The 15,347-nt window shown below is 38.6% G+C and overlaps 1 protein-coding gene across 1 annotated transcript in view; it reads left to right on the top strand.

Moving 5' to 3' along the window:
• Positions 1-14,359, top strand: part of LOC139755459 (crustacean calcium-binding protein 23) — a 163,474-nt gene extending 149,115 nt beyond the window's left edge. The window contains exons 3-5 of the mRNA XM_071673779.1: positions 91-268; positions 9,393-9,602; positions 12,057-14,359. Of these exons, the coding sequence (XP_071529880.1) occupies positions 91-268; positions 9,393-9,602; positions 12,057-12,161 (493 nt within the window). The 3' untranslated portion in view covers positions 12,162-14,359. The remainder of the gene's footprint in view (positions 1-90; positions 269-9,392; positions 9,603-12,056) is intronic.
• Positions 14,360-15,347: the final 988 nt, after the last annotated feature.

Consider the following 15,347-nt stretch of genomic DNA (forward strand, 5'->3'; position numbering starts at 1 on the left):
TCATGATCCAGTTATATATAAAGCAATGCGATTGTATTTTATATCCTTTAGGTACCATGTATAGCGCATGACTGAGTTTGTGTGTTGCAGGGTGTTCCGTAGGATGGATGACGATGGCTCCCACAGCCTGAACTTCGAGGAGTTCAGTAAGGGCATCAGGGAGACTGGCCTCAGCCTGAATGAAGAGGAAACCAAGAATCTCTTCAAGGCTTTTGATAAGGACGATGGAGGGTCTGTGAATTACGAAGAATTCCTAGTTGCTATAAGGGTGAGACTTTATGTGTTACAGTTGTCATGTTTGGTTTGAACTTCATTACATATTATGTAGCTCACATGAACACTGATGGTATCTTTGTCTGTTTTCCTGATGCTACCTGGCTGAAGCAGAGGCTAGCGATGCTGTTGATATGGGATAGGATAGTGCCAGGAATGGATGAAAGCAAGCATGAACATGTACATGTGTATATATATATGTTTATGTCTGTGTATATGTTATGCATATGTATGTATGTATATGTGCATGTATGGGCGTTTATATATATATATATATATATATATATATATATATATATATATATATATATATATATATATATATATATATTTTGCCGCTGTCTCCCGCGTTTGCGAGGTAGCGCAAGGAAACAGACGAAAAAAATGGCCCAACCCACCCCCATACACATGTACATACATACGTCCACACACGCAAATATACATACCTACACAGCTTTCCATGGTTTACCCCAGACGCTTCACATGCCCTGATTCAATCCACTGACAGCACGTCAACCCCGGTATACCACATCGATCCAATTCACTCTATTCCTTGCCCTCCTTTCACCCTCCTGCATGTTCAGGCCCCGATCACACAAAATCTTTTTCACTCCATCTTTCCACCTCCAATTTGGTCTCCCACTTCTCCTCGTTCCCTCCACCTCCGACACATATATCCTCTTGGTCAATCTTTCCTCACTCATTCTCTCCATGTGCCCAAACCATTTCAAAACACCCTCTTCTGCTCTCTCAACCACGCTCTTTTTATTTCCACACATCTCTCTTACCCTTACACTACTTACTCGATCAAACCACCTCACACCACACATTGTCCTCAAACATCTCATTTCCAGCACATCCATCCTCCTGCGCACAACTCTATCCATAGCCCACGCCTCGCAACCATACAACATTGTTGGAACAACTGTTCCTTTAAACATACCCATTTTTGCTTTCTGAGATAATGTTCTCGACTTCCACACATTCTTCAAGGCTCCCAGGATTTTCGCCCCCTCCCCCACCCTATGATCCACTTCCACTTCCATGGTTCCATCCGCTGCCAGATCCACTCCCAGATATCTAAAACACTTTACTTCCTCCAGTTTTTCTTTATTCAAACTTACCTCCCAATTGACTTGACCCTCAACCCTACTGTACCTAATAACCTTGCTCTTATTCACATTTACTCTTAACTTTCGTCTTTCATACACTTTACCAAACTCAGTCACCAGCTTCTGCAGTTTCTCACATGAATCAGCCACCAGCGCTGTATCATCAGCGAACAACAACTGACTCACTTCCCAAGCTCTCTCATCCCCAACAGACTGCATACTTGCCCCTCTTTCCAAAACTCTTGCATTCACCTCCCTAACAACCCCATCCATAAACAAATTAAACAACCATGGAGACATCACACACCCCTGCCGCAAACCTACATTCACTGAGAACCAATCACTTTCCTCTCTTCCTACACGTGCACATGCCTTACATCCTCGATAAAAACTTTTCACTGCTTCTAACATATATATATATATATATATATATATATATATATATATATATATATATATATATATAGATATATATATATATATATATGTGTGTGTGTGTGTGTGTGTGTGTGTGTGTGTGTGTGTATGAGTGGATGGGCCATTCTTCGTCTGTTTCCTAGAGTTACTTCGCTGACACAGGAAACAGCAATCAAGTATACAAAAGAAAAAAGAAATGTGTGTATACATTTTTTTTTTTATTATACTTAATCACCGTCTCCCGTGTTAGCGTTGTAGTGCAAGGAAACAGGCGAGGAATGGCCCAACCCACCCACATACACATGTATATACATAAACGCCCACACACGCACATATACATACATATGCATTTCAACCTATACATACATATACATAGACAGACATCTACATATACACACATGTACATATTCATACTTGCTGCCACCATCCTTTCCTGTCGCCACCCTCCCGCGCATGAAACAGCATCCCATGCTCTAGTGAGGCAGTGCCAGGAACAGACAAAAAAGGCCACATTCATTCACACTCAGTCTCAAGCTGTCATGCGTAATGCATCAAAACCACAGCTCCCTTTCCACATCCAGGCCCCACAGACCATTGCATGGTATACCCCAGATGCTTCACATTCCATGGTTCAATCCACTGACAGCACGTCGACCCCGGTATACCACATTGCTCCAATTTACTCTATTCCTTGCATGCCTTTCACCCTTCTGTATGTTCAGGCCCCGATTACTCAAAATCTTTTTCACTCCATCTTTCCACCTCTAATTTGGTCTCCCACTTCTTCTTCCCTCCACCTCTGGCACATATATCCTCTTTGTCTGTATTTCCTTACTCCTTCTCTCCGTGTGTCCAAACTATTTCATCACACCCTCTTCTGCTCTCTCAACCACACTCTTTTTATTACCACACATCTCTCTAACCCTTTCATTACTTACTCGATCAAACCACCTCACACCACACATTGTTCTCAAACATTTCATTTCCAACACATCTACCCTCCTCTGCACAACCCTATCTATAGCCCATGCCTCGCAATTATATAAGACTGTTGGAACCACTATTCCTTCAAACATACCCATTTTTGCTCTCCAAGGTAACCTTTTCACCTTCCACACCTTCTTCAGTGCTCCCAAAACCTTTGCCCCCTCCCCAACTCTGTGACTCACTTCCGCTTCCATGGTTCCATCCGCTGCTAAGTCCAATCCCAGATATCTAAAACACTTCACTTCCTCCAGTTTTTCTCCATTCAAACTTACCTCCCAATCAACTTGTCCCTCACCCCTACTGTACCTAATAACCATGCTCTTATTCACATTTACTCTCAGTTTTCTTCTTTCACACACTACCAAACTCAGTCACCAACTTCTGCAGTTTCTCTCCCGAATCAGTCTCCAGCGCTGTATCATCGTTGAACAACAACTGACTCACATCCCAAGCCCTCTCATCCCCAACAGATTGCATACTTGCCCCTCTCTCCAAAACTCTTGCATTCACCTCCTTAACCATCCCATCCATAAACAAACTAAACAACCATGGAGACGTCATGCACCCCTGCTGCAAACCGACATTTACTGAGAACCAGTCATTTTCCTCTCTTCCTACTTGTACACATGCCTTACATCCTTGATAAAACTTTTCATTGCTTCAAGCAACTTAACTCCCACCCCATATACTCTTAAAACCTTCCACAAAGCATCTCTATCAACCCTATCATATGCCTTCTCCAGATCCATAAATGCTACACATAAATCCACCTGTTTTTCTAAGTATTTCTCACATACATTCTTCAAAGCAAACACCTGATCCACACATCCTCTACCACTTCTGAAACCACACTGCTCTTCCACAATCTGATGATCTGTACATGCCTTCACCCTCTTAATCAATACCCTTCCATATAATTTCCCAGGAATACTCAACAAACTTATTCCTCTGTAGCTCGAACACTCACCTTGATCCCCTTTGCCTTTGTACACTGGCACTATGCATGCATTCCGTCAGTTCTGAGGCACTTCACCATGGTCCATACATACACTGAATATCCTTACCAACTAATCAACAACAGAGTCACCCTGCCTTGCTGGATTTCATCTTCTGCAAAGCTTTCACTACCTCTTCTTTCTTTACCAAACCATTCTCCCTGACCCTCTCACTTTGCACACGACCCTGACCAAAACACACTATATCTGCCACTCTGTCATCAAACATATTCAACAAACCTTCAAAATACTCACTCTATCTCCTCACTTCGTCACTACCTGTTATTACCTTCCCACTTGCCCCCTTCTCTGATGTTCCCATTTCTTCTTTTGTCTTGTGCACGTTATTTACCACCTTCCAAAATATTCTTTATTCTCCCTAATATTTAATGATTCTCTTTCACCCCAACTCTCATTTGCCCCCTTTTTCAATCCTGCACTGACAGTTTACCTCTTGGTAGATGTTTGGAACAGCTTCAGATTATGTTTATTTCTTGTACAATTTCCTTTTTTCTAGTTTCTCTCCCTTGTGGTTCAGTGTTGCTGAAGTGTCTTCTAAATTTCTTCATAGCAGATCCATCTTTCCCTCCATCAACTGATGTGTTTAGATGATATTAAGCTAAAGGGAGATGTCAGCAGCCACAGGCATGGCCACACTGGAAGAGTCAAAGACGAGTGGAGATAATGATTACAGTAAGCCTCAAGTTCCCAAGCAGATCTGTTATTGTCATGATGATGCAGTTCTTTGTGAAGTGAAGGGAGGAAGGCATCAGGTAAAGAGCATAACAGGAAATTAGACAACATAAGAGTCAGAAAAGAGGGAACTACATTTAAAAGAATGGGGTAAGTGGGCTATTAGAACAGGTGAAAAAGGGGTAAAAGCTGAGATTGAAGAAATTTTGGACATTGTATGAAAAACAAAGGGGATAAGAGTGAGTGCTCAAATTACAGAGGTATAAGTTTGTTGAGTATTCCTGGTAAATTATATGGGAGGGTATTGACTGAGAGGGTGAAGGCATGTACAGAGCATCAGATTGGGGAAGAGCAGTGTTGTTTCAGAAGTGGTAGAGGATGTGTGGATCAGGTGTTTGCTTTGAAGAATGTATGTGAGAAATACTTAGAAAAGCAAATGGATTTGTATGTAGCATTTATGGATCTGGAGAAGGCATATGATAGAGTTGATAGAGATGCTCTGTGGAAGGTATTAAGAATATATGGTGTGGGAGGCAAGTTGTTAGAAGCAGTGAAAAGTTTTTATCGAGGATGTAAGGCATGTGTACGTGTAGGAAGAGAGGAAAGTGATTGGTTCTCAGTGAATGTAGGTTTGCGGCAGGGGTGTGTGATGTCTCCATGGTTGTTTAATTTGTTTATGGATGGGGTTGTTAGGGAGGTGAATGCAAGAGTTTTGGAAAGAGGGGCAAGTATGAAGTCTGTTGGGGATGAGAGAGCTTGGGAAGTGAGTCAGTTGTTGTTCGCTGATGATACAGCGCTGGTGGCTGATTCATGTGAGAAACTGCAGAAGCTGGTGACTGAGTTTGGTAAAGTGTGTGAAAGAAGAAAGTTAAGAGTAAATGTGAATAAGAGCATGGTTATTAGGTTCAGTAGGGTTGAGGGTCAAGTCAATTGGGAGGTGAGTTTGAATGGAGAAAAACTGGAGGAAGTAAAGTGTTTTAGATATCTGGGAGTGGATCTGGCAGCGGATGGAACCATGGAAGCGGTAGTGGATCATAGGATGGGGGAGGGGGCGAAAATTCTGGGAGCCTTGAAGAATGTGTGGAAGTCGAGAACATTATCTCGGAAAGCAAAAATGGGTATGTTTGAAGGAATAGTGGTTCCAACAATGTTGTATGGTTGCGAGGCGTGGGCTATGGATAGAGTTGTGCACAGGAGGATGGATGTGCTGGAAATGAGATGTTTGAGGACAATGTGTGGTGTGAGGTGGTTTGATCGTGTAAGTAACGTAAGGGTAAGAGAGATGTGTGGAAATAAAAAGAGCGTGGTTGAGAGAGCAGAAGAGGGTGTTTTGAAATGGTTTGGGCACATGGAGAGAATGAGTGAGGAAAGATTGACCAAGAGGATATATGTGTCGGAGGTGGAGGAAACGAGGAGAAGAGGGAGACCAAATTGGAGGTGGAGAGATGGAGTGAAAAAAATTTTGTGTGATCGGGGCCTGAACATGCAGGAGGGTGAAAGGAGAGCAAGGAATAGAGTGAATTGGAGCGATGTGGTATACCGGGGTTGACGTGCTGTCAGTGGATTGAATCAGGGCATGTGAAGCGTCTGGGGTAAACCATGGAAAGCTGTGTAGGTATGTACATTTGCGTAAGTGGACGTATGTATATACATGTGTATGGGGGTGGGTTGGGCCATTTCTTTCGTCTGTTTCCTTGCGCTACCTCGCAAACGCGGGAGACAGCGACAAAGCAAAAAAAAAAAAAAAAAAAAAATGAAAAACAGGTATTAGGTGATAGAATGCAATGAGATTAAAGACCTATCCTCATCCCTCTTTCAAATAGATAACTACACCCGCAGGCCTTGTGTTCACATTTACCTTTGATCTCTGGCCGAAACTATCCAAAGGAGGGATTACAGCCTAACCTAGTGACAGGTCTCCCTGAATTATGGCCAGAAATCATATCCTAGCAACAAATGTCATACTAAGTTTCCATTGCTTTCCATTCTGTTGATATACAGATGACCCATGACTAAGGATTTTTTGACTTTACAATGATGAGATATTCAATACTGTATTATGAAATAGGCTTTGTGTTAGGTGATTTTGTCCAACTGTAGGTTAATGTGAGTGTTCTGAGAGTGTTTTAAGGTATGCTTGGCTAATCTATGATGTTCAGTAGGTCAGATGTACAGTATTAAATGTATTTTTGACTTCTGATATTTTCCACTTATGATGGCTTTATTGGAACGTAACCCCTTTGTAAGTCAAGGAGCATCTGTAATTCCTATTGAAAAAGCAACTCTTTTCACCCCTCTTTTCTCCTTTAACTCCACTTTTCATGACTAATAATCCCATGTCTGCTGAGGCACCTCCTACTAATCCTCTGTCCCTCTTAATTACTTTTTTCATACAGTTCAGGAAGCACTTTTGTCTCCAGACACAGCAAGGCATATGGACCAGAATAGCATTTTTCCTTATGTTTTAAAGGAGTGTATTGCTGACCTTGTGCATGTGCTTGCTTGTAATTGGTTGCTTTTTTGGGCCATAGGTCTATCAAATGCCAGAGTCATTAAGATTATTTAGCATTAACCTATGTCCACCAACTGAGAAATTTTGAACAACTTCAGCTGTTACAGACAGTTCTAGGACCACATACACTCACTGTATATATGGCCCTTGCTTGTTTTTAGATTTTCCTTCTGCCCCAAAACCAAAACTTTTTCTTCTTGGAAAAGTGTTGGTACATCTTACTGTAAGAACAAATGAATGTTATAATCTTTCCAGCTATCATTCTACTGCCCAGATTGCTACTGTTTGCCAAGTCTTTGAATCTCTCATCTCCCATTTCCTTATGCATCTTCAATTTCACTCTTCTCACTCATGATCAGTATGGTTTCGTAAAGCTAGATCTACCACTGGTATCCTCTCCAATCTTGATAATGTCTAGGCATTCTCTCTCAGAGACCCTGGGTTATCCCGTTTTGTGACCCTTGATTTTTTAAGAGCCTCTGACATGGTGTGGTTCCAGATTGTGGTCTCCAAGCTCACGCCTTCGAGTTCTGTTTATCAATTATTGACAAAGGGTTCTACCATGTTTTCTGCACTTTTCATCATTTTTTGATTAACAGTTCCCTTTCTAAAGTAGATAATCTAGTGCACTTAAATGGTGATACCTACCCGCTCCATTTTATCGTGTATGCTCTTGATCTGGTCTCATCACAAAAACCTCCATAAACCCAAATTTAAACTGTATACCCTAGTAAGACATATATTATTTAGTTAAATTCAGTGTCTCTTAAAACATTTATTTCAGATTTTCACTTTTAAATACCTCATAACTAACCAGACTTTTGTTGTTATTTTAATTCCATCACTAAAAATCAAAAGCATGCTTACTATGTCTATTATCTTGCAAATCCCATATTACACAAACAGCTATCTTCCTCAAAGAAAGAGGTAGGCATATTCAGATGCTGTTGATTCTTCCCAAGTGAATAGCTGTTCTGGTTATATAAAGGATTGGTTCACCCTTGCATAGATTAGTGCTCTCTTATCTGAAGAGGTTCTAAATCTACATACTTGACAGAGTTGAGTCTAAAGCAATTCAAGGAACTATCTCTTACGATGTCCTCAAAACTTGATACACTTATTATAAGTTGCAGTTTTAGTTCTCTTTCTTATAGCTATTTCTTTGGTTTCTCCTGCCAAGAGCGACCATCCTGTGTACTTGGTAAGCAGCTGCATTACAGGATTATTGTGTGGCTGTTAGCACCCCAGAGGTGGGGCCCTGTGATATCTGTTATATTTTCTTCACCACTTAGCTTTGAAACTGTACCTTACCATGTTTTCATAAAGGCTTCAACCTGATTTTTTTTAAAGGGCAAGTTTTCCACTTCCTTAAAGACTTTTAGAATATTCTTTCATCTTTCAATACTTCTCTGTCTCTTTAGCCTATTTATGATGAGGCTCTTGTCCATGACTAGAGTTTTTGTCCTGAGATTATTTTGAATTCACCTAAATCTGCTAATGTGAGTTGGGTAGATGAACATAGTCTTGCAGATTCTTATAATGTATTGTCTTTGAATTAACAAATGACAATAAATAGACCTCCATGCTGCTGTAGAATTTAGGTTTGTACATAAAACTGATAAATTGATTAAAGTAGAACTTATTCACTCCCTCCTCCTGTAGAATAATGTACAACATATGGTCTGTAGTTCCGCCCTGTGGTGTTGCACAGCATATGGTCAGTAATTCCTCCTGTGGTGTTGTGCAGCATATGGTCAGTAATGCCTCCTGTGGTGTTATACAGCTTATAGTCAATAGTGCCTCCAGTGGTGTCATATATCATGTGGTCAGTGGTGGTTTCCATAGTGTCATACAGCTATGGTCAGTAGTGCTTCCCATGGTGTCATACAGCATAAGTTCAGTAGTGCCTCCTGTGGTGTTGTACAGTGTATGGTCAGTAATGCCTCCCATTGCGTTGTACAGCATATGGTCTGTAATGCCTCCTGTGGTGTCATACAGCATATGGTCAGTAATGCCACCCATGGAGTCGCACAACACATGGTCTGTCATCTGTGATGTCATACAGCATATGGTCAGTTGTGCCTCTCATGGTATTTTACAATACATGGTTAGTAATGCCTCCCATGGTGTTGTAGAGCATATGGTCAGTCGTGCCTTCAGTGGTTTCATACTGTATATGGTCAGTAGTGCCTCCCATGGTGTTGTATAGCATATGGCCAATGGTTCTTCCCACAGTGTCATACCCCCTTGATCTTCAACTCACCGAATTTGTCCATATCTTCCTTGTTCTACCTCATACCCACAGCCATAGCATCATTAATCTTTCTAATTTTCAAATTCTTCTATGTAAGTGTTCTCTGCAATATTCATTTCATAACGAAAGACTAACATTTATTCCAACAGCCTAAGATGAATGACAGAAGAAAGAAGCTGGTAGATATGGCCTTTGACAAGCTGGACAAGACAGATGATGGAGTTGTAACTCTAGAAGACATGAAGGGAGTATACACCGTCACCAACCATCCAAAGTATCAGTCTGGTGAAATGACAGAAGATGAGATCCTAAACACAGTAATAAAGAAGTTTGAGAATAATACATCTGTTGATGGCAAGGTATGTTCAGCACATCTTTTGTTCAGTTATAGATTTAATATACACTTCATTGTGAGATTAAACATTTAGTTCAGCATCCATCAACAGGTACAGTAAATTGTATCTTTGGGTTCAGTCTTCTTAGTATATGCCCTTTTCTTAAAGTCAAAGTGAGCATGGAAGAGGAGAATCTCTTATGAAATGTGCACAGACACAAGACTGCAAAAGTAAAAAATATAATGACCGTTAATACTTATTGATGGTAATGTGGAAGTGACAAGTTGTTATGATTTATAGATTGCAGGATGATGGTGTAAAATATAAAGATATCTGTATTGGAAATTATTGTTGAGATGATTCACCATAATGTGATTGACAGCACTTAACATTTAAGTTATGAACACATGTAGAGGCAGAAGGGAGGATTGCAAAATGAAAAAGTTATCTTTGTGTAAGAGGTTATCAGCTGAAGTCTTGAGATTAATTCTCCTTGGATACAGTATCAATGTGTAAACAAAACATGAAGAGTGTCCAGGGAAACAATGCAAAGACAAAGAACCATTTGCAATAGTAATTGGCTTCAGAAAGTCTGAACTGAGAAATGAAAGTAGGGTAGCACTTCTCCCTTATGGAGTTAGATTTCCCATCCCCTTTTTGCCAGTATTTAAGGATGTGGTTGGGGACTCCTGTCCCCCTGATGTTCTCCACAAAAAGTGCTTGTGGTCCCAGACAAAAGCAGCATGCCTGCAACTACTTTCAACAAGAGGTGTTGATCCATATTTTGGCCCATGTGTTGGTCCATATGGGTGAGTGTTATATGAAAGGAATATATGTAAGAGAATGAAAGTTATAGACACTTTAAGAAGAGAAAGATTAGATATGTTATATTTGTGTGAGACAAGACTAAAAAGTAAAAAGACATTTTGATTGGAAAAGAATGAAGGATATGGAATCAGACCTGCAAAATGAGACAGATGGTCAGGCATGAGATGTAACTTTGTTCATGAAGGATGATTGGTTTGAAACGATGCTTGACTGCAAATATGTCATTAAGCACTAGACCATTAGTTGCATAGTTTAAGTGTGAAAGATTAAGGGTGTGTGTGATGGTTGTATATGAGCCATGTAATAATGTGGAAGAGGATGTTAAGGATGACTTTAGAGAAGTTTATAAAGCAGTAGAGGATTGCATGAGTATGGAGTCCCAGGTATTAATGATATAGGAGAAAGAATACATGGATTGTGTGCATCAAGAGGTATGAGTGTTGAGAGTACATAATTTAGACAACGGTTAGATGATAGTATGACTGGTTTGTTTCAGGTAAGACAAAATGATATGTAGAGTGTGTGATATGAGGGAGGGTTGTGAAGGGGTTTCTCAGATCATATGGTAGTAATACATAGGTTGGCCTTTTATAGTAGATGGGAAAGTACTAAAAATGTAATTAAAAGTAGAGAGATAAAAAAAGACAGTGAAAGTTCAAAAATTAACTACCATAAGTTTAATGAAAAGCTGGGAGTATCATAAACAGCACAAGATGAGGATGAGATGAGGTAGTGGCAGTTCAAAAATACAGTTTAGTCTTCCATGGAAGTGTGTGGAACTTTGTATATAGGGTTTTGGAAAGAAAAATACGGTATTGTAAAATGTAAATAGAAATTGTTTGGAGGAGAAAAATAGTGTTTGGAAGAAGTTGAATCTGATAACAATGAATGGTGGAGAAAGAGTGTACATCATAAAGTTTTGAAAACTTAAAACGATCTTGTACATAAATAGATGAAAGGAAGAAAAAAGAAATCGTGGGAGAACAATGCACAGTAATGAAGAGAAGAATAACAAACTATTTGGAGGCATAGATAAAGTAGAAAGGAGTAGTCTGTGAGAATACTGGTGATAAAGAGTGAAAATTGTTGGAGATAGACAGAATACTCTATAGAGATGATTGGATATGATGGTGAAATAGATATGTCTATTGATGTGGTAGGATTAAAGATAGTGAGAGCAAAGAATGGACATATGGCAATGGAATATATTACAAAGGAAGACATAAAAAGAACAATAAAGCTCTTAAGCAATGGGAAAGCAAGGGGTACAGATGAAGTGGAGAGTAAGATGGTGAATGATGGAGGTGAAACTAACTTCGTTGGATCTGGAAAGTTTGTACAGAAGCATGAAAAAGTGATTAGGAGCCTGATAACTGGATAAAGGCAATAACTATCTTTTATTGTAAGAGAAAGGAAAGTAAAAGTGATTCTAAGAATTACAGAATCTCCTAAGCAGAGCTTGCATGGTATGTAGGAGAGTGATTGATCGGTTAAAAGGATAAGTGAACCACAGGTTGGTGAAGAGAAGGGTGAGTTTAGAAAAGGAAGAGGTTGTATTGACCAGATTTTTTAATTGAGACAAGTGGTGGAAAAAACTATAGTTTCATTGTTTCAAAAGAGTCTCTAACAGTGTTTATCTTTTCCTTCCAGCTTACAAGGGAGGAGTTTTATGATTACTACTCAGGAATTAGTGCTTCAATTGACCAAGATGCTTACTTTGATCTCATGATGCGTAATGCCTGGGGCATCAAATAGATTTTGTGCCAAGTTAATTCAGCTATGCCACATACATTGTCTCGACTTCTTCAGTTATGTGATTCATTATTCAGCTGTACCCCACACTTTGTAGCCAGATTTGAAGTTACAAGAAGAATTATTAAAAAGCCTTTTCAATATATAGGATACCATTGATTTTTTGTGTTATGTATAATTATGATAGGAATGGATGAAATGCATTGCATTATATGGGAACAGAACATTGCCCATGTCATATATGTTTGACTTTAGTAACATGGAACTTGTTAGTTATATTAAAGAGGCTTCTTATAGTGAACTTTGTATAATACATGATAAAATTAAAGTCAAGTTTTCCTACCATACATGTGTGGTGTATCTCTATATAGCTTAGCTTTCAAATTGTTTCATTATCTCCAGCTATGTTTTGATTGTGGTTACTATACCTATAGAAAATTTTTCAACTGGTTTTGTGGTATAACCAGTTATAAAGCTGGTAGTTGATATGCTTCAAATACATTATTGATTGCATTAGATACTTAAGTATATAAGTCTGTTCTGTTACACTCATGCCATTTGCTTTTCATTTGTCATCTCAGAATTCAGTAGTTATGTTTATGATTTCCTTTTCTACCATTGTCTTATACTAGCTTATATTATGTGAATTCAGATGATGTGTTTATAGTTTAATTTTTTGTATTGATGTTATTCATTGATTATCAGATTTTACTTAATGTATCTCACTTTCTATGACAGATATTTAGTCCTTCCTCTTTGCTTTGCATTCCTGACCAGTTATAGGACCACAGATAATTTTATTTGCTTCTTGAAAATCAGCTGGAATTCATAATTATGAAATATTATGTTGTAATCTTTTCTTTATGTGATTCTAGATAAAATAGGTCATGCCTCTGCCACAGATGTAGGACTTTATTCAATATGATCCTGATTAATATTCCAATATTGTACCCTTTCCTTTATTTTTTCTAAAAGGAAGAGATTATTGTTTGTCTTGGTAAACAGCAGTATTTATCTGTGTTTAGAATTCATTCCCTGCTGAACAAAGCAAATTTTTATGCATATAAAAAAGTGCTCTTCATACATGCACTGCCACCTCTTGTTCATATTTTGATAAATGTTTTAAATCTATGTTTTATTCCAAGTTTAATGTGTTTTTCATGTCGACCACTAACTAATTTATTCAACACCTAAGATTATGTTGAAGTTAAGTCTCTTTATCTGTTTTGATGTATAACTCTGGTGTTTTTCCTAATAGAAAAATTTGTAGGTGCTATCTTATCCTGCCAAACTGGTTCTTGGCTTACTGTAGTGTATAATATAATAAATGAATGTACTACATGTTGCATTGGTGAAACAATTGGCTGCAGTAGTACTAGATGAGAAGCTTGGATATATGGCCATGTAGGGGTCTTACCCGAAGTTGTCAGAATCGTAAGACCTGTACATTATAACCTTTTCAAACTGTTTACATGTATTATTTTAAACACATTGAATAACAGTTTACAAAGGATAGACTAAGATGATGACAACACAAGCGTTATCAGCATTAACCAAATTTTACTGATTCAGTCTTGCCACCCTGTGTGATCTTGACATTCATCACATAGTAGTCATTCATTGCAGCAGAAGATACATTGGCTATGGTTTAATCTTATATCATTATATGGACATGTTGAAGACTTACCACATATTATTCCATGGATAGCATTTAAGTATAATCATTATCAGTAGTATTTTGTTGGTCTCTTGTGTCCTTTTAAATTGTGATTATGAATAAATGTCTTTGTCCGTGGACCATATATGGATGCTGTAAGAGCATGTATGGTCTTAGAAATATCTTGAATGCGTGGAAGAGGTGTTTATTTATCTATTTTTTTGATTGGTGATTGTGGCTTGATATTGAGTCATAATGACCCGGCAGTTAATTGCTCTAAAATCTAAACAGATGATTTCATAAGAATTGTAGTTTTTTTTGGCAATATCCTTCATAAGGAGCATTTGTTGTCTGCTGTGAAAAGCTGCCCATTTTCATGAAAATTTCATTTCATAAAAGTTCATGTATCAGTTCTGAGGATGGTACATGGTAACACATCATCTTATACCAGGTCTCTGAAAGACAGAATTTTTTTTAATTGTAAGAACTTAGTTATATAAATGCAACAAAATACTTCCAGTAAATATTATTTCATCAGTTCCAACATCTCTTTCTTTTGTCCTTTGAGTTGTTTTTTAACCAAATTATTTGAATCATGAAGTTTTACCTAAAGGCATGACACATTAAGATGTTTCTCCTCTCTAACTCACATTCTCTTCAGGAGAAAGTTGATCATTCTTCAGGTAATTGTCAACCTAACGAGAATATTTTGGTCCTCCTCTCTCGTCTCGCAAAATCAGAATATCATTCAGTGTTTGATGTTGTCTGCATGAGGATTACAATGTGGGCCTATGTGTTCTTGATATACATGTACATGCACAGCCTTGATATGTAGGTATCCTTGAAGTGCACATATTCTTGATATATATGTAAATAAACTGGTTAAACATGTACATATCCTTGATGTGCAGATAAATGTCTTGATATACACGTAAACATCCTTGAAGTAAAGAAAAATAGGGAAGGAAAAGCGGCCTTGTCATAAATGGTGATAAGATGTAATAACCATAGGGCCAAACCACTATACACTATAATACACTTGCTGTGTTCAGGGTAATACAACAAAGAAAAATATGATTAGTGCCATTGTACAAAGGCAAAGGGGATAAGAGTGAGTGCTCAAATTACAGAGGTATAAGTTTGTTGAGTATTCCTGGTAAATTATATGGGAGGGTATTGATTGAGAGGGTGAAGGCATGTACAGAGCATCAGATTGGGGAAGAGCAGTGCGGTTTCAGAAGTGGTAGAGGATGTGTGGATCAGGTGTTTGCTTTGAAGAATGTATGTGAGAAATACTTAGAAAAGCAAATGGATTTGTATGTAGCATCTATGGATCTGGAGAAGGCATATGATAGAGTTGATAGAGATGCTCTGTGGAAGGTATTAAGAATATATGGTGTGGGAGGCAAGTTGTTAGAAGCAGTGAAAAGTTTTTATCGAGGATGTAAGGCATGTGTACGTGTAGGAAGAGAGGAAAGTGATTGGTTCTCAGTGAATGTAGGTTTGCGGCAGGGGTGTGTGATGTCTCCATG

This window comes from Panulirus ornatus, chromosome 19 (assembly GCF_036320965.1).
Source record: "Panulirus ornatus isolate Po-2019 chromosome 19, ASM3632096v1, whole genome shotgun sequence".
NCBI classification, from domain to species: Eukaryota; Metazoa; Arthropoda; class Malacostraca; order Decapoda; family Palinuridae; genus Panulirus; species Panulirus ornatus.